The 18,750-nt window shown below is 38.6% G+C and overlaps 1 protein-coding gene across 21 annotated transcripts in view; it reads right to left on the bottom strand.

Annotated features, from left to right (window-relative positions):
- Cadps2 (Ca2+-dependent activator protein for secretion 2) overlaps positions 1–18,750 on the bottom strand; it is a 578,403-nt gene that overhangs the window by 422,287 nt on the left and 137,366 nt on the right. For all 21 annotated transcript variants that reach the window (XM_030255458.1, XM_006505111.2, XM_030255457.1 and 18 more), the window contains exon 2: positions 3,788–3,901. In XM_030255458.1, the coding sequence (XP_030111318.1) occupies positions 3,788–3,901 (114 nt within the window). The remainder of the gene's footprint in view (positions 1–3,787; positions 3,902–18,750) is intronic.

An 18,750-nucleotide genomic window follows, 5' to 3' on the forward strand; every position in this document is an offset into this window, starting at 1 on the left:
GTCTTGCGAAGATTATATGCCCCAGTACAGGGGAATGCCAGGGCCAGGAAGCAGGAATGGGTGGGTTGGGGAGTAGGGCAGGGGAGGGTATAGGGGACTTTTGGGATAGCATTTGAAATGTAAATGAAGAAAATATCTAATAAAAAATTGAAAAAAAAATTGAAGTGGAAATATTTATTTACAAGTTTCATATGAAAAAGACACTGAAATTATGTCTTAATTTATTGTAGTACTTCTCATTTTCCTCCTCATATAAATGTAAAAAAAAAAAACAAAACAAAAACCTGAGTGGCTAGTAGTAGTGACCATGGTGGGAGTGAGGCTGTTTATGCTATTATTATTATTAGTTACATTTTGTTGGTGAGATAAATACCAGGACCAAAAGTAACTTGTGGAAAATAGAGTTTATTCTCATATTGATAACGCTGAGGAGGCCATGGCTGAGAGATCACATGTCTCGATACACCTGCAGAAAGCATAGAAACCTAAGTGGAAGTTGGCAAAGCAACAAGTTTAAAGTGATGTGCTTCCTGTGGGAAGGCTCCATCTCTTCAAGGTTCCATAGCCTCCCCAAATAGAAACATCAACTGAGAACCAAATATAGGAGCCTATGGATGTCATTTCTCATGCTATTCACAATATTCCTATGGTTATTTAAAAAAAAGCAAATGTAAATAAATCTAATTCTCACAGAGTCTTTGGAAAGAGGAGAGCGTAAGTACAATAAACAAACTATAAATCCTTTGTGAGATGTTGCAAATAAAGTCACCCTCGATTCATCACTCTCAGAAGAAAATACAATTCTCAGGAGGAACACAATGGATATCGTTTCAACCTCACTACAGTCAACAATTTAATCAGCATAGCTTACACATATGCTTTACTAAACTTTACTTCCTTTGTATTGTGCTTACTTAAAAACAGCTTATGCTAAATGGATATGATGATAAATCACTCCCTAAGTTCTTATTTTATACCCAATAATTCGTGTGTTTCCGACTTCTCATCAGAGAAGGCTCTCTCTGTGGTAGATGATAATTGATAAGGATCCACAATTTGTCAACATTCAGAGAATAAAAGGCTAGAGAATGTTTAGCTCTAAATGGGAGAGGTATATCAATCGTGTCTCTTGAACCCAAGGCTTAGGAGTCACCACAGAAATAGAGATGAAAGATTCTGAGAGTCAGAGCTAGTAGATGTCTTCAAAACTGAGCATTTACCAGACATAGTAATTTTGTTGCTCACAGGAACTCACAATGACTGTAGTGATCAAGGCCAATACAAGAAAAATTCATCAAATCCCTGTACAGGCACAGGAGGTGCTCAGAAATTCCACCTCCTACTGAAAGATCCTGACAATGGATGACTACTGAGGGTCAGGACAGTGTTCTTTCTCATGCTGTCCACAAGGGCTATCCATACTCCAGGAGATGGACAGTCCTACACTCCTGCACATGGACAGTCCTACACTCCTGCACATGGACAGTCCTACACTCCTGCACATGGACAGTCCTACACTCCTGCACATGGACAGTCCTACACTCCTGCACATGGACAGACCTACACTCCTGCACATGGACAGTCCTACACTCCTGCACATGCAGGAACCATTACGTGGATTAAGTGAACTTGAAAAAGAACACACAAAGTTGGGAGGAAAAGTGTTGAAGGAGACAGAGAAGGAATTGGAGGTAAAGGAACAGGCAGTGGATTGATAAATTTCATATATATGTATACACACACATATGTGTATATATATGTATATATGTGTGTGTATGTGTATATATATCTCACATATAGATTCTCAAGCAGTTTAAAAAACCTAAGGAAACCATCACTATCAGTTTGAAATAAGTTTTCCTGTGGCTCCACCTCGGCTCCAGTCTAGGATAATATCAACCTGCATCATGACTATTCAAACAGTGTTATCCCATCATTACTTTAATTTGTAACTCTCTAGCAATAGTTTGTATCCTTCGTTTTTCTTTGATCCCTATGAGTGGTATCAAGTCGTGGTCATCTTAATCTGTTTCACTATTGTTGCATTCTTGAGTTCTCCACATATGTTGGACACTAATCCGTTATTAGGCATGTCTTGCAAGCATTTCGCCAGCCCATGCTATGAAATTAACCCTTCTCATTAACCCTTTCAGAGAAGATATTTTTTAAAAGTTCCATCAGTTGCTTTCATTTTTTCAAGGATGGAGTCAAGGTCCAACCCAAAGTCATATATATATATATATATTTTTTTTTTCTGTTTCTTCTAAGAGTTACATAGTGTTACTTCTAAGTTACCCACTTTGTGAAAGGTACAAGTTCCAAGTACATATTAACTCTTTGCACACGGGTGTAGACTTATTCCAAAACACCGGTTCTGGAATAACTATTATTTCTCCGCTGTACCATAGCTGCTCTCTGGTCGGATGTTATTTTATAGTAGTAGTGTGTTTCCAGGTGTTCTGTTATGCTTCCTTGATTTGTTTGTATTTTTACTCATACCTGCTGACTTGATGCTTGTAGGGCTCACTATAAATCTTGATGTGATTTAGAAAAAGAAGACACCTAATTTTGTAGTAATTTTAGATTCAGGCAAACGTTATAAAGATAGTTAAAAAAAAAAAAAACAACCTCATGCATCCATCGTTTCTCAATTACACCTTTCCCTTAGTGTGCCAGGGCATATTTATCAAAATCCAAAATGGCCCCATTGATATTTTTTTCATTGATATGAGGTAGGCAGCTTTCCTTGAAATCTATAGTGTTTTTTTTTTCCTCTCTCACTACTTGCTATTGTATACACATATTTAACTGTATGTTCACCTTTTAAAATTTGGGGGAAAGATTTCATCATACAACACTATGACTTTCAAGCTAAGATATAAACCCTAGTTTCTTAACATAGTCTGATTTCAAGTTAGACACTATATCTGCTATAGCCCCAAGATCTTGGTCATATGACTGATCTTGGTAAGAAAGACTTCAATAACTATCATGTGTTCCTTTAATTCAATATATACTTGTGGGCTGATATATTAAGTAACAACTGATTTATGAATCACAAAACTAAGCAGCACGATATTTTGTTTTGTACAATAGTCCCTGCCTCGGGGAAGTTCAGAATATTATGATTCCACACTCTCAATTTTGCACTAGCCCAAGACATGTTGTAAGTCATGTTTCTTCAGACAGAAACATTTAAGGCATTTTCACAGTGACAGGAACCCATTCTCCAAATGATGTTGAGATGCTGAGGGTATAAATGAACTCTCCAACTTAACATCTATGGGCACCTCACTGAAACAAATAAATGTTAACCTGTGAAAGCCACTCACAGGAAATACACACAGAATTCCCATTTGAGTCATAAGCTAAAGTCAGAAGTAACAGCAAGATGGAATTGGTTGTATTATTCATTTAATAAGGAGAATGCATTCTCTTGAAATTAATTAGTGCCTTTAATTATTATAAAGCCTAAAGAGCAAACTGGCGTAAGATAGTAATTTACTATTGAAATCCTGATTGAAAAGGATCATTTATGAATGTGAACCAGAAGATAGCTAGACTCAGCTGTATCAGTCACTGCCAGAAGACGATTCTAAACAGAACCTTGCAAACAATGTGAATAATTTCCAATTTTATTTATCTCTCAAAACCAGGCTGTGGAATTAAGTGTTTTTAAATTGCAAAATAGAAGCGAAATCCTTTGGAGAAAATCAAAAGCTCAAAGTCACACCAGTGAAATGGTCTTAGATAGCACCACAGTTCCAAAACAGCTCTGTAAACTCACCTCATAGTAACTCCGGACGGCATTGCAGAAGGCTTCGTCTGCTACTATCTGAGTTTCTCCATTGAGAAAGGCCTGGAACCGTTCTTTCAGTAACTGCAATTGTTGTTTGTTAAGCTACAAGAAAAACAAACAAGCAAATGAATGAATGAATGAATGAATGAATGAATGAATGAATGAATATATAAATCACCTGATACATACAATATAACAAGTATTAAAAGTTACATTTGATGCGATGTAAATTTGATTAGACACCGAATTACCTTTGTAGTCAAAGTGAAATGTCTTACTGTTTGTGTTTATGAATATTTTTTAACCAAGTGACTTCCCTGCTTTTCTGAATGGAGACACAGACTTAAACTCCAAATGTCTCCCTTACAGAGAGTCCCTGATGTTAGCTTCCAATCCCTTTGCAGAGACAGGAAAAAATCTAAACATTTCCTGGGAGACTGACTGAGGTATGAAATAGTGCTGAATAAGCAAAGCGAAGAGAGCAAGAACTCTTAGAAAGGAGTAGGCACTCTTTGGGGGCAAGAGGCAATATGCTGTAAAGCCCTAACAGACAGACGGGACTCCTGACAAACAATCTTCTGAAAGAAACAAGTGCTGGCTTCTCCAAGTTTGAATTCCATGAACAACCACCCTTCAAATGCCTGAACTGAAATAAATGGAGCCATGAACAGATGACAAGTTCAGGAGACCAGAGATCCAACAGGTAAACTGGGACCAAGTTAAGCCCACTGGGAGAACATAAATGTATAACTGGATGCAATCAGCACTGGGAACGCATCTACCATCACTGCTGGCCATCGTAACGGCTGGGGTTAGCTTACACTCATGTTATAACTCACCTGTCAGGCCCTTCAGTCAATCACAACAGTATCAGCTACAGGATTTTAAGCTCCACTGCAAAATAAAAATAAGGTGCCTCTTGTTTTAAAAAGTTGTAATTAATTTTATGATAGCAGGAACAGAGATTTAAACCCAGTACAGGTACCTGAAAACATTTGTCTCAGTTCCCTGTGTCCTTTCATGATAGGAAGCTCATCTTCACTGCACATGTACACGAGCAAACACACACACACACACACACACACACACACGGTTGGCAATTATGGACTGGAGGAAGAGAATGCTATGCCTAGATCCAACTAGAACAAGGCAGTTCTGGGAATAGTAGGTGTTGCAACACATAATGACCAGCCAAGCCGTGATGCCTCTGTTCCATCCCGCCCTGATTAGACATGTTGGGGATTTTGTCACGTTGTAGAACCTATAGAGGGATGTGAAGCATGTGGAACCATGCTGTGGAAAAATGATTAAAGGATTAGAAAGCTAAACAAACCAGTATGATTTGGCTTCAAAAAGAAAGCTGGTGTGAAATAAATTTAAACCTTTTCAAAGGTCTTATTAAAATGCCATTCAAATATGAGGGAGACAAGCTCTTTCAAAAAACTGGATTTTATTTATATAGGAGTCTAACAAACAAGAAAGCTTGAAATGAAACTGTTCTGGTACTAACAGGCTAATAAATAAGTGTCCTATTGAACCCAGGTGCTAAAAAAAAAAAAAAAAAAAAACTAAAACTTTCTTGCTCTGAGGGCTAAATGATGAAGATGGTCCACTCCTTTACTGAAGTTAATGCCTTCATTTTAGAAGCTAGCCTGGATGAAGTACAGCAACAAAAATCATCGGCATTAAATTACAATCTCTGTTCCCCTAACATGAAGAAAATAAAAGCAAGCACCTTTTGCGTGCATGTGCACAAGCAAAGTAAGGCCACCATTTTGACCTTCTAAGGATAGCTCACAAAAAGGACCAAATGGAACTGGAGCAACAACTGCTTAGTGAGAGGCAACTGGTAACATGTTAGTTCCCAAGCCATGGCAGTCACAGGAAAGGGCTTCACCTTATAAATCCAGTGACCAGTGAAACTTGAAAGAATGGCAGTGACATAGAAGAAACTTTCATAACCATTTGTCCCAGTTCCCTTATTTGCTGAAACATTGTTTTGTAACAAACAACTTGTTTCTCTTTCAACTTTCTTCACTCCAAAGGATCTTGTTACTCTGTTGAGAAATGCCTCTAAAATATGACTTTTGCAATTTCAACTTTATCTCTTAAGTTTATTTGTGAGAATTACTTTCCAATAATTATGGAATGGTAAACACAAAGATACTAACCAGAAAGGAGATTGGGAAAAGTCATTGACACAGAAACTACAATAGGCCTGCTACAGTTCTAAAAACGTGCACAAGTATGTACGTACATATCAAGATCCAATCTCTATAAATACAAGAGTTCTAATTCTTTACATTGTTGTTTGGTGGTGGATAAGTGGATAATATATATTTAAGAGTGAAAGTGCAAAGTTTAATGTAAAGCTCCTTAGCTTCCACTTGACTATGGGTCGGGTTTATTTTGGTGTGAGATGTTTTTATTTACAAGTTTTTCACGATATAGTTCATGAATTAACATCTTTGAATATACATATAAATAAAAGACATTGTAGTTACATTTAGAGCACCCAAAAATTATAGTTATATAAAGAGTCAATAAAATCATTTAATTAGCACAAAGTAGTTATATCTCCACATAGATGTAATGGGAAAAGAAAAATGAAATTAATCTTCAAATGCAGCACTGATGGTAACTCCCAGAAAGTAGTACCATAAAAGGGTTTCTATACTCAGAAACAGACTAGTTGAGTTGTCTGCTGACTGAAAAGATGGAAAGAAAAACAACCAGAAAGGAATACATACATAGAAACTCAAAATACTACTCGAAAAGTGATTTATGTTTACTGAGGTCCACTTTTTTTTTTTTTTTTTTTTTTTTTTTTTGGTGGGCTCTGATGCTTCTTTTTTTTTTTTTTTTAATTAGGTATTTAGGTCATTTACATTTCCAATGCTATACCAAAAGTCCCCCATACCCACCACCCCCCACTCCCCTACCCACCCACTCCCCCTTTTTGGCCCTGGCATTCCCCTGTACTGGGGCATATAAAGTTTGCAAGTCCAATGGGCCTCTCTTTGCAGTGATGGCTGACTAGGCCATCTTTTGATATATATGCAGCTAGAGACAAGAGCTCCAGGGTACTGCTTAGTTCATATTGTTGTTCCACCTATAGGGTTGCAGTTCCCTTTAGTTCCTTGGGTGCTTTCTCTAGTTCCTCCATTGGGGGCCCTGTGGTCCATTCAATAGCTGACTGTGAGCATCCACTTCTGTGTTTGCTAGGCCCCGGCATAGTCTCACAAGAGACAGCTATATCTGGGTCCTTTCAGCAAAATCTTGCTAGTGTATGCAATGGTGTCAGCGTTTGGAAGCTGATCATGGGATGGATCTCTGGATATGGCAATCACTAGATGGTCCATCCTTTCGTCACACTTCCAAATTTTGTCTCTGTAACTCCTTCCAGGGGTGTTTTGTTTCCTATTCTAGGAAGGGGCAAAGTGTCCACACTTTGGTATTCGTTCTCTTGAGTTTAATGTGTTTAGCAAATTGTATCTTATATCTTGGGTATTCTAAGTTTCTGGGCTAATATCTACTTATCAGTGAGTACATATTGTGAGAGTTCCTTTGTGATTGTGTTACCTCACTCAGGATGATGCCCTCCAGGTCCATCCATTTGCCTAGGAATTTCATAAATTCATTCTTTTTAATAGCTGAGTAGTACTCCATTGTATAAATGTACCACATTTTCTGTATCCATTCCTCTGTTGAGGGGCATCTGGGTTCTTTCCAGTCCACTTTTAACTACAGTCTAATGCCAAAGTCTGGCATAAAAATTACTATTTCCCCAGAAAAACATAAACTGCACCACAATCACAATGCTATGAGTTAAATGGATTAAATATTTCAATATATAAAAGATGAACCAAATTAGAAGAAAACATGGGAGAAACCCTTTATGCATTAGTGTGCGAAAAACCTCTTTAATTATGACTCAAAATCTAAACTTCCATTAGAAGAGAAGAAGCCTACAGATCAGTAGATCTTGTGAATATAAATACAAAATCCTCAAGAAAATGTTGGAAAATATGAATCTAATAGTTATAAGAATCAATTACTGAACCTGAACCAAGTAAGATTTCTCACAGTTGTGTGGTGCAACACTCAAAATTCAGTGAGTGTCACCTATCACGTAGGTAACGAGTGAAAACAAGACACATGATCCTATTAGTAGGTATACAGAAAGCATTTAGGAAAATCCACATTGTCTCTTATCTTTAAAAAAGAGATTACCATGAACTATAAACATAAAGGATCTCCCTAAATTCTATGTGTTTTTAAAGTCCACAAAACTAGACAGTTGTTGAAGCACACAGTGGTGAGACATGAATGAGCAGCTTCCAACCTAAGATCAGCTAAGTGGGTGAATGCCCCACTGACCACTGCTTATCAAGGGAATAATGGAAATCCTAAATAACACAGGAAGAAAACAAGGCAAAAGAGGAAGAAGAAATTAAGTGTCTTTCTTCATAGGTTATAGTGAAAGTCTATGAAAAATTCCAAATAATGATAACAAAAAGTCCCTCACCTAATAATCAATTATAGTATGGCTGAAGTGTGTAAGAAAAGGGTACAAAAGTTAACATATATAACATATGTTAACATTTATAACATCAGTGAATATGCTTAATTTTAAATGAATCATACAAAATAATTTTTACTATCTCCAAGATGCAAAGCCTGAGTCTAAACCTAACAAATGTAGAAGACAAAATGTATAAGGGAAAGGTATGAAACTAGCAAAGACACCAAAGGAAACTAACTGGAAGGCTAATTGCATTTCACAGGTAGGCAGACATAATATTGTCAGGATGTTAGATTTTCCTTATTTGATCTTATGGATTAAAATAAAGCTCACTCAAAGTTATAAAGCATTGTTTTCTCGGTTGCACCAAACCAATTTTACTGTACAGAAGAAAAAAAAAAAAAAGGACAGATGTACTCACTGTGGTACTGAACTTAGGAACAGTGTTGGAGGACTGACACTCCTTATCATCATGTTTATGAGTACAATAATCAGGAGACTGAAATTAATGAAAGTAATACTCAAGCAGATCAATGCAGTAGAAAGAGACCTAGAGAAGTAATATCCATCGATCTTTCACAAAGACACAAAGCCAATCAACAGAGAAAAGACAGTATTTACAGCAAATGGTACTGGGATATCTGGAAATTCACAAGAAAAGATGTCTCTAGACAAATATCTTTCATTCATTACTAATATTACAAATATTAACTCAAAATAGATAACAAGTCCATATGTACAAAGCAAAAAATTTATATTGACTATATTTGATGATTTAATTTTGATACAAGAACAAAGCTATAAAAATTTTATAAAAAGCTATAAAATGAAATAATTAAGATGCTAGATTTATTTAAATTAAAATTTTGTACTCTGTGAAAGACAGTATTAATAGAATGAGAATATGAGCTATAAACCTGGAGAAAATACACAGTCAATAACACAGTTGATAAGAAACTAGTATCTAATATATACAAAGAATGCAAAAAATTCAACAATAGGAAAATTAACAACCAAATTTTAAAATGTCAATGATCTTTGCAGTTGTCTCACCAAAGATTCAACAAAAAGATCACATAGGCATATGACCTGATATTCCATGTAATCCTACTACAGTAATGCAACCCCAAGTAGGATGTAGATGCTACTTCAAACCTACTAAAATGGACCAGATACGGAACACTGACAGAGTCCAAGTCCTGGTAGGGACAGAGAACAGTAGGAACCTTCATTTGCTATCGATAGTTAAAAAAAAAGTGGTGAATATAATTTACCAAAGAGAGAGTTTGAAATCTCAGAAAACAGGTTGTCACCATATAATCCAGGAATTCCTCTGTTAGTATTTACTCAGAGTTGAAAACTTATGTTCCAACTAACACCTGTACAACTCTGTGTTTCAATTTATGTTCCTTTTGTAGGTGAAGCATAGAAAAGTATGTTACATCCTGAGATGTAGCACTATTACTCAATTCTAAAAGAAAGTAGCTACCAGATGAAAGGCATGCAGAAAACAATATGAATTTATTAAGTGAGAGTCGCCCATCTGGAAAAGTCTCTGTCACTCCCACAGCAAGGCTTCTGTAAAAAGGCCAAGCTACGGAAAGGATGTGATCAGCAGTTCTCTGAGGTCAGCTGGGGAGTAATGCATTAATTTCCAAAGCACAAAGGACTCGAGATATAGGCACTACAGTGATAGATACATTACATTATAAATTGATCCAAGCCTACAGAATGTCCAGCATCAACAGTGAAGTCTATTATAAGCTAAGGACTCTGGAGTATATGACACGTCAATGTCGGCTCATCCATTTTAACAAATGTGCCATTAGAGTCAGGGTGCAGAAAATATAATAGACTGTGCATATGTGGACGCAAGAAGCTTATGGAAAATCTATCTCACACTCAAGATCAATGTTACCCCGGATTCAAAACATCTCTGAAAAATAACCTCTTAAAATATCAACAGTTAGGCTGGCAAGAGAGCTCAGCCATTATGGTACTACTTCCCAAGTCTGGTCACCTGAGTCCAATCCCCAGGACGGTAGGAAAGAAGCAGAGAGGCAACTCTAGAAATTTGTTTCCTGATCTACACCACACACAGACACACAGACACACACACACACACACATACACACACACACACACACACACGCACGCGTATGGGCATACACAATAATCATGGTAATGACATTAGTGTAAATACACAAATACTTTTTAAAAATAAAAATTCATAAATGACCTTAAGGATAAATTTTGTAGGTTGAAAGAGTGACTCATCAGTTAAGAACTTATACTGGTCTTGCAGAAGAGCTGAGGTCATTTCGCAAGACCTGTGTGTCAGGCAGCTCACCTAGCTACATCTCGAGCATCAGGATATCCGACACACGCATCCAGAATCCATGTGCAATGCACTTAAGTGAACACACACACACAATTAATAAATAAAACAATTAAAACTAGAATTTTTTTCCTTTTATTGGTAAGAGACTTTTATTTCTTCACATAACATACACTGACTCTGGTTTCTCTTCCATCCCTCCTCCCAGTTTCTCCCCACCTCCCTTCCATTCTGATCCACTCTCTTTCTGTCTCCTTCTGCAGCCTCGCCGCTCTCCCTGTCCCTATCTCCAATGGAAAATACAGATCTTTCCTTCCAACATTTGTTCCCCCAATTCATCCCCTTTTCCCAGTTCCCAACTCCAGCATGCATTCCCTGGGAAACCTGCATGCCACTCAGGCCAGGGAAGTAGGTAGTCTGACTGCAGATCTTCACAGCTCCCTCCTCTCCTCCAAATCCAATCCTCCCACATCCATCTCTGTAGCAGACCTTCCACTGTGCCCACCCCTCGTCCTCACCATGCATCCCACTTCAGCAGACTCTCCTGCAACCATCTCCCCACTGATACTATTATCTCAGCAGCCTTTCTAAGGAACCAGACAACCAACCTGACAGAAAAGCAAGCAGGCCAGTGAAACAGGTCACTCTTCAGATTCTCACTCTCTCTCCTCTCCTCCATATCCAATCCTCCAGTCTCATCCTGATCTCTGTAGCAGATTTGCTGCTGTGGCTTCCCCTTCATCTCTGCCCTCATTCCCAGGAACTACATAGATCATGGTGGAGGAACACCCTACTTTCTTCCCACTTGTGGGCTCTCTTACCCCTTCTAACTCATTCTCATTCCTAAAAGTCACTTCTCAATACCTAGGAAAGCATTTTACCTGGAACCCCCAATGGCCACACCTAGCAGGATCCCAGAAGAATTTCCTACTAGGCAACACACAGCTACCACACTGAACTAAGAACTGGAGAGGGCTACAGAAAACAAGGAACACAACACCCACCTAACAGAGATAGGACAGGATATCTTCTCAGTCCCAGATGCTTTGATGCCAGTATAAAAACAGAATAAACAACATCCAGGACAATATTTCTCTGCTAGAGCCCATCAAGTCTACCACAGTAGACAATGAGTATTGTGACATAGCTGAAGCACAAGACAACAGACATTAAAAACAGAGTAAACCGTGCATGACAAAAAAATACCCTAGGAAAATATGAAAAGACTAATCAGAAAATCGATAGTAGCAATTTGTATTCTAAAGAACTAATATCTAAACAAAGGGAGACTTCTAGAAACTCATATAAGCCTGGCTCAAGAACAATTAAAAAAATGAATAGAAGAGACATTTCTGGGTAGTGAACCTCAAACTAAGTAAAAATGCCTAATCATGTGTAAAGGAATAAGCCATTCAGGGTATTTGGAAGCACTCACTGTTACCTAAAAACAGTGGGCAATTTTGTAACCAATGAATATGTCATTGGTATCAATAATTACCATTAGTTGATGGTTGACAATACTAAAATGTTTAAATAAATATAAAAGTACTTATATTATTATAATTGCAAATAATAAAAATGGAAATGGTTTAATATTTGTTAGTGGAAACAAGTTTAAATATACCTCATTCAAATATGTTACCATATTAATTACCCAAAATGAATACAAGAATACTCTTGTGTTCTGATATGAGATGCTTTCAAAACATCTTGGGAAAGCAACTTAGTATAATACAAAAAACAGTCCTTACTTCCCATGGGAGTATGAAAGTTTGCCTTTATATTCTGAGAAAAAAATGAGGAAGACATGGTATTAGAAACAGGACAATTAGAAAATACAGGAGAAAGGCTTTTAACTTACAGGGCTTTATTAATTTGAGGATTTAAAGTCAGACACCATTATTATCTACTCAAAATTTACTAATATAGACTTAAAATAAACTGCAAGTCTTAGGATTTTTACTGCTGTTCTAAAACCACCACGATCAAAGCATTTTCGGAGAGGAACAGGTTTATTTTAGGTTTCAACTTTCAGGTCGTACTTCATCACTCACGGAACTTAGGGTAGGAACTCAAGCAGGCCAGGAACTCAGAAGCAGAGACTGAAACAAAGCCCATAGAGGGGTGCTGCTTACTGGTTTGCTCCTCATGGTGTCCTCAGTCTGCTTTCTTATAGTGCCCAGGACAACCAACCCAGAGGTTGCCCCACACAGAGTTGGGCCCTCCCCATATAAATTCTCAATCAAGAAAATGCACCACAGGATGGTTTGGTAGGGACATTTTTTTCAGCTAAGTCTCCTTCTTCCAAAATGACTCTAGCTATGTCAAGTTGACATAGAACTAGCCAGCACACTATAACAGCAATTTTGCACATTTTAAAACTCAGAACAATTTCAATCAATCACACCTGCCTTACGCCAATACAGCATGATTACTGGACACAAATCAACTGACGTTAAGTTTTCCTTTCAGGGGGATAATTTAGACATTTTTATATGCAGTAAGTTGAAAAGGTTTGGCCCCCTATAGACTCTTATGTATGAATAGTTGGCCCACAGGGCCTAAGTACTACTAGGAGGTGTGGACTTGTTGGAAGGTGTGTGTCACTGTAGGGGTGGGCTTTGCGGTCTCCTAGGCTTAAGCCCAGTGTAGAATTTGAGCCTCCTCGATGCCTGCAGGAGACAGTTTCCTCCTGGCTGCCTTCTGTTCAAAATATAGAACTCCTTCATCATCGTGTCTGCCTGAACGCTGCCTAGCTTTCTGCCATGATGATAATGGGCTAAACCTCTCAACCTGTAAGGCAGTTCCATGTAAATTTAACCACTCTGGAAATCAATATGGAGTTTCCTCAGAAAATTGGAAATAGATCTACCTGAAGATCCAGCTATACCACTCTTGGGAATATACCCAAAAGATGCCCCTGCCCCTGATGCCAGGGGCACCTGTTCCACTATGCTTATAACAGCCTATTTGTGATAACCAGAAGCTGGAAACAACCTAGATGTCCCATGACAGAAGAATGGATACAGAAAATGTGATTCTTTCACACAATGGAATACTACTCAGCTATTAAGAACAAGGACATCCTGACTTTTGCAGGCATATGGACAGAACTAGAAAATATCATCCTGAGTAAGGTAACTCAGACCCAAAAGGACATGCATGGTGAGTACTCACTAATAAGTAGATATTAGCCAAAAAAAATCCATACAGAATACACAAGATATAGTCCACAGAATTCAAAAGGCTCAACAAGCTGAAGTACCTAAGTAAGGATGCCTCAGTCCCACTTCAAAGAGAGAAGAAAGCAATCACAAGTGGAGAGGAAAGACTGGAGAGACTTGGGAGGGAATGTGGACAGGGTGGGGGGGGGTAGAGGGGAACCTAATCTGGTATTGGGTGAGGGAAAAGGACTGAAACCTTGAGGGCCAGCAGAAAGAATATGAGCAGGCAACCTCAGGAGATAGGAGGCTGGGGACCCCCCCCCCCCTCAGAATACACCAGAGACCTGGGAGGTGGGAGACTCCCAGGACTCAAAGGGAGGGACCTTTGATAAAATGCCCAACACTAGGGAGAGAGAACTTATAGAGCCCATCTCCAGCAGGAAGCCAGGACATCAAGTGAGGGATGGGGTTGCCATCCCACAGTCACACCTCTGACCCATAATTGTTTCTGTCTGAAAGAATTACAGGGATGGAAATGGAGAGGAGCCTGAGAAAAAGAAGGTCCAGTGACAGGCCCAAAGTGGGATCCAGCTCAAGGGAAGGTTCCAAGGCCTGACTCTATTACTGAGGCTATGGAGTGCTCACAAAAAGGGACCTATCATGACTGCCCTCTGAAAGACCCAACAAGCAGCTGAAAGAGTCAGATGCAGTTATTTGCACCCAACCAATGGACAGAAGCAGCTGATCCCTGCTGTTGAATTAGGGAAGGCTGAAAGAGCTGAGGAGAAGGGCAATTCTGTAGGAGGACCAGAAGTCTTAATTAATCTGGATCCCTGCGATCTTTCAAACAATGGGCCACCAAACAGAGAGCATACACCAGCTGATATGAGGCCAATACACATACAGTAGAGGACTTCCAGGTCTGTGTTCATTCAGAGATGATGCACCTAACCCTCAAGAGACTGGAGGCCTCAAGAGACTCAAGAGGGAGTGGGAGAGGGAGAGGGAGAGGGAGAGGGAGAGGGAGAGGGAGAGGGAGAGAGAGAGGGGAGTTTAGAGGTCAGGTGGGGTGGGGAGTAGGGTCATCCACATGAAGATGGGGTGGGGTGGGGAGGAGATGTGGGATGTGGAGCAGTCAGAGGGTGGATAGGGAGGGGTGGGGAATGGAATATGGAGTGTAAATAATGAATTACAAATAAAATTAAATTTAAAAAAAGTTATCTTGGTCATGATGTCTCTTCACACCAATAAAACCCTAACTAAGACACTGTATGATGATGATGATGATGATGAGGAGGAGGATTTCAAAGAAACAGATCAAAGAAATAAAATGAAAACCATCGTAATCATCTACTCACATCACTCTAATCAATGCACTCATCTGGACTTCACTGGATTTTAATATTGTTGTTTGGTTTTTTGATAGTCTCATGTGTCCCAGGCTGGCCTCAACTTGTACATGGCCTATGCTTGCTTCAAACTAGGTACGAATCTCATGCTGATCTGAAACTCCAGATTTTCCTGCCTCTGTCTTCCAAGTGTTTTGATTATAGGCACACACCACCACATCCACATCAATGTATTAATCTTATGAAATCTATAACAATTAACCTCTCACAATTCGTTTGAGCCCACTTTGTGTGAGCATACACACACACACACACACACACACACACACAGAGAGAGAGAGAGAGAGAGAGAAAGATTGATGGATTATTGATCAGTTGATTGATTGATTGACTGGACTGATTAATTGAAGTATCTTCAGTGCCTCAAGGAAGACCAATCACATTTTGGACACTTAGAAACAGTAAATATCCACCCTGTGACTTTGTTTTACAACCTATTTGTGGTTCTGAACTTGCTAGGAAAAAACAGACTAGAAGCTAGTTTCTTAACAAAGCAATGTAAGAATCTACGCACAAGCACTGGCTTATGAGTGTCCTCTTTCCTAAAGTGAAAGTTCCTGGTTTCTTTCTCCAATGGCCAGACGCTCTTCCACGTCTTAACTGTAGTCTCCCATAAGATAAACATGCTACCTGAAACTCAGTGCATTAAAATTCATGGAAAGCTGTAAGATGAAGCAAATGGCCTGTGTTACAGTAGCAACATCCTCTCTATAGTCATTGGTAGAGTGTTCATATTTCTCCTAGGATAGCGTGGCCAACCCAGAAAGCAGTGGGAGGGCAGCTACCCACCCTGCAAGCATTCTGCATGCATTAATTCAGCCTAAAAGATAATTAACTCTTGGCAGCCACATCAACTGACTCACTTCATGCTTATCGTCAACAATAACTTCAACCACCTCCTTCCTTGCCCTTTATTAAGCTCTGCTTCATCTTTCTAAATTCATTTAGTTCACTGCTGCAGTTAAGACTTTTCACTTCTGATTCCTTTACCCCATGTCAGCACAGCTCTATTAATTTGCTATACCCACTAGTGTAGTAAGACATTATTCACAGAATTTAACACAGTAGTATGAAATACTCACCAATTACGAATTCTCAATCTTCCATTATTACATTTATGCTGATACACAGCATCCCTCAATATTTTGGGGGTCAGTAGATTTACTGTTTAACCGTGTTTTAATTTTCCCCATATTTTATTTTCAGGCTTCTACTTTCACCATGAATAAATAAAACACATCTTTCAAATATAAATAAATATCTAACATTATCCACTGGGAATTTAGAACAAACTTTTATATAAAAATTAATTATAGAGGCTTAAATAGAACACACATATCCTTGAAAATGTGTAAACACAGTCAAGACACCAACCTTATAAAAATACTTCAAATATTGACAGAAAAGGATAAATTTTATAGATCCAGACTGGCTGTGATCATAGTGTATGTAGCTAAAATAATGATTGCACTGAAGAAAGTAAAATCCAGATTTTAAAGATGTTCTGTATATATGTTTTTTTTTCCACATTCAAATTCAATTCTAGACTTCTCGTTTTAAATAGATTAACTGAAGACATATGCCAGGATTCTTCTAGACGAGACCAGTCAGTATGCCACAAAAAACTCAGTAACCTCTGCTGTGTGGATCCTGCCTTGGCCTGCCGTTCTCGTCACCACGCTAACAATGAAGCAGTTACATGACATCGGGCGAACAACGGTGGGTACAGATTCCACAGCAAAGCAGTAGGTGACTAGTGGGTAGAGCATCTTCAGGACTGGAGACCAAGTTTTCAAGGAGCAAGATTCTTTCCTCCAGGCACTGATGCTCATGCAAACACACAAGGTACAGGCACACTGCTCATCACATACAGTAACTAGTATAAAGCACGAAGGAGAAAGTAGTATGAGCCAGTAGTTGACAAACAAAATGTATGATATTGGCACTTCCACACTCTAAAACAAAAAGCCATCCTCAAAAGATGCTCTGTATACCGAGAGGCTCTGACTAGGCCTCTCACACGGGGGAGATTTTAGCATCAATGGAGACGTGTTCTATAAAGTCTCTTCTCCTCTTCCATGTGCACAGATGCAGGCTAAACTTCAGCTTCAGAGAATTCTAGTCTTCAGAACTTTCAGATCGAGACCGCGTAACTGTAAAGTCTATGCAATATTCTAAAAATCAGGAAGAAAATGTGAAAGCTAAAACATTTCTGATCCCAAGCCTTTCAAAATGGGCATATGCAACCTGCCTTTGGAATAGTGACTATACCCATCATCGGCTACAAATACCAGATGTATTGAGCAGCCAATGAGATATAAGAAGATAAATGTATGACCTCCAGGAAGCCACAAGGGATTGCTGCAGCAAACACTTTCTGGTTTCTTTCTCTGCTGGCTAACATTTGATATGACAACAGAAGCTATCACATTGACTATGAAGACTGTGAAATAGCAGAATCAGCAAAACTGGCAACCACCCGTGAGGAACAGCAATGCCACCCTGGACACCTCACCCCTCAATTCCCATTATGGAAGAATTGACAACCACATATTGACAGCTTTTATCTTGACTTTATTGGTAATATGTAACAACTAGTAGTTAATCTGAATCAATTAAAAAAAAATGCAAGGAAGTACAGAACCAGGGAAAACATTACAGTCCCTGGCTAGCCTAATATTTCCTGAGAGGTGGTTTTAAAATAAAATATTTTTTATATTTTTGCAATAAAAGCTCATCATTCAATGAGCCTGCCCCAATAAACAGTAAACATCTAAATATAAGCGCCTGAGGAAGACTGAAAATAACATTATTTTGCCAAATTGAAATGTTATTATCTCACAATATTGAGAGGAAGATTAAAAAGCCCCAAATGTACAATAGCAATTTAACATATCTTATAATAAAAGGCATACAGACTAATGAGTACAGAATCACAAATCCTACTGCATTACAGATAAATGGACCCTAGGCAAAGCTAACTCAGCTACAGAGTGAATGGCTTCCACCCACATTCTTGCCAGAATGCAAACCTGAGGAAAAGCACACACCATTATGGTGCTGTTTCTGGTGTGTATGTGGGAGGCAGGTGGAAAATGAGACCTCAGGTGAAATCCAAGGATTGCACTAATTCTTCTGCCAGAGCACACAGAGAACAGACCCCAAATGCATTGTTCGTCTTTTGTCTTCTTTTTTGATCCTTATGGAGTAATAATAAAAATTATATCTACTCAAAGGCATATATGATATGATCTTCACTGTTCTTTGACCTTTTCTGGACAGGTTTATAAACTATAAGCTAGTTGCTATAATTAAACTAATTAGCCTGTTCACCACTTCCTAGTTGTCCTGTGTGGGTACGTGTGTATGCATGTGTAAGAGTGTGGTGAGAATACTTAAGATGTCCTTGCATATTAGTATTCAAATATTTAATATGGTATTATTAATTATGGTTGTCAGGTTGAAAATAATATATCTAGAACTTTTCATTCTGCATAAGTGAATTTTGTACCCTT

The sequence above is a fragment of the Mus musculus genome, chromosome 6, assembly GCF_000001635.26.
Source record: "Mus musculus strain C57BL/6J chromosome 6, GRCm38.p6 C57BL/6J".
Classification (NCBI taxonomy): Eukaryota; Metazoa; Chordata; class Mammalia; order Rodentia; family Muridae; genus Mus; species Mus musculus.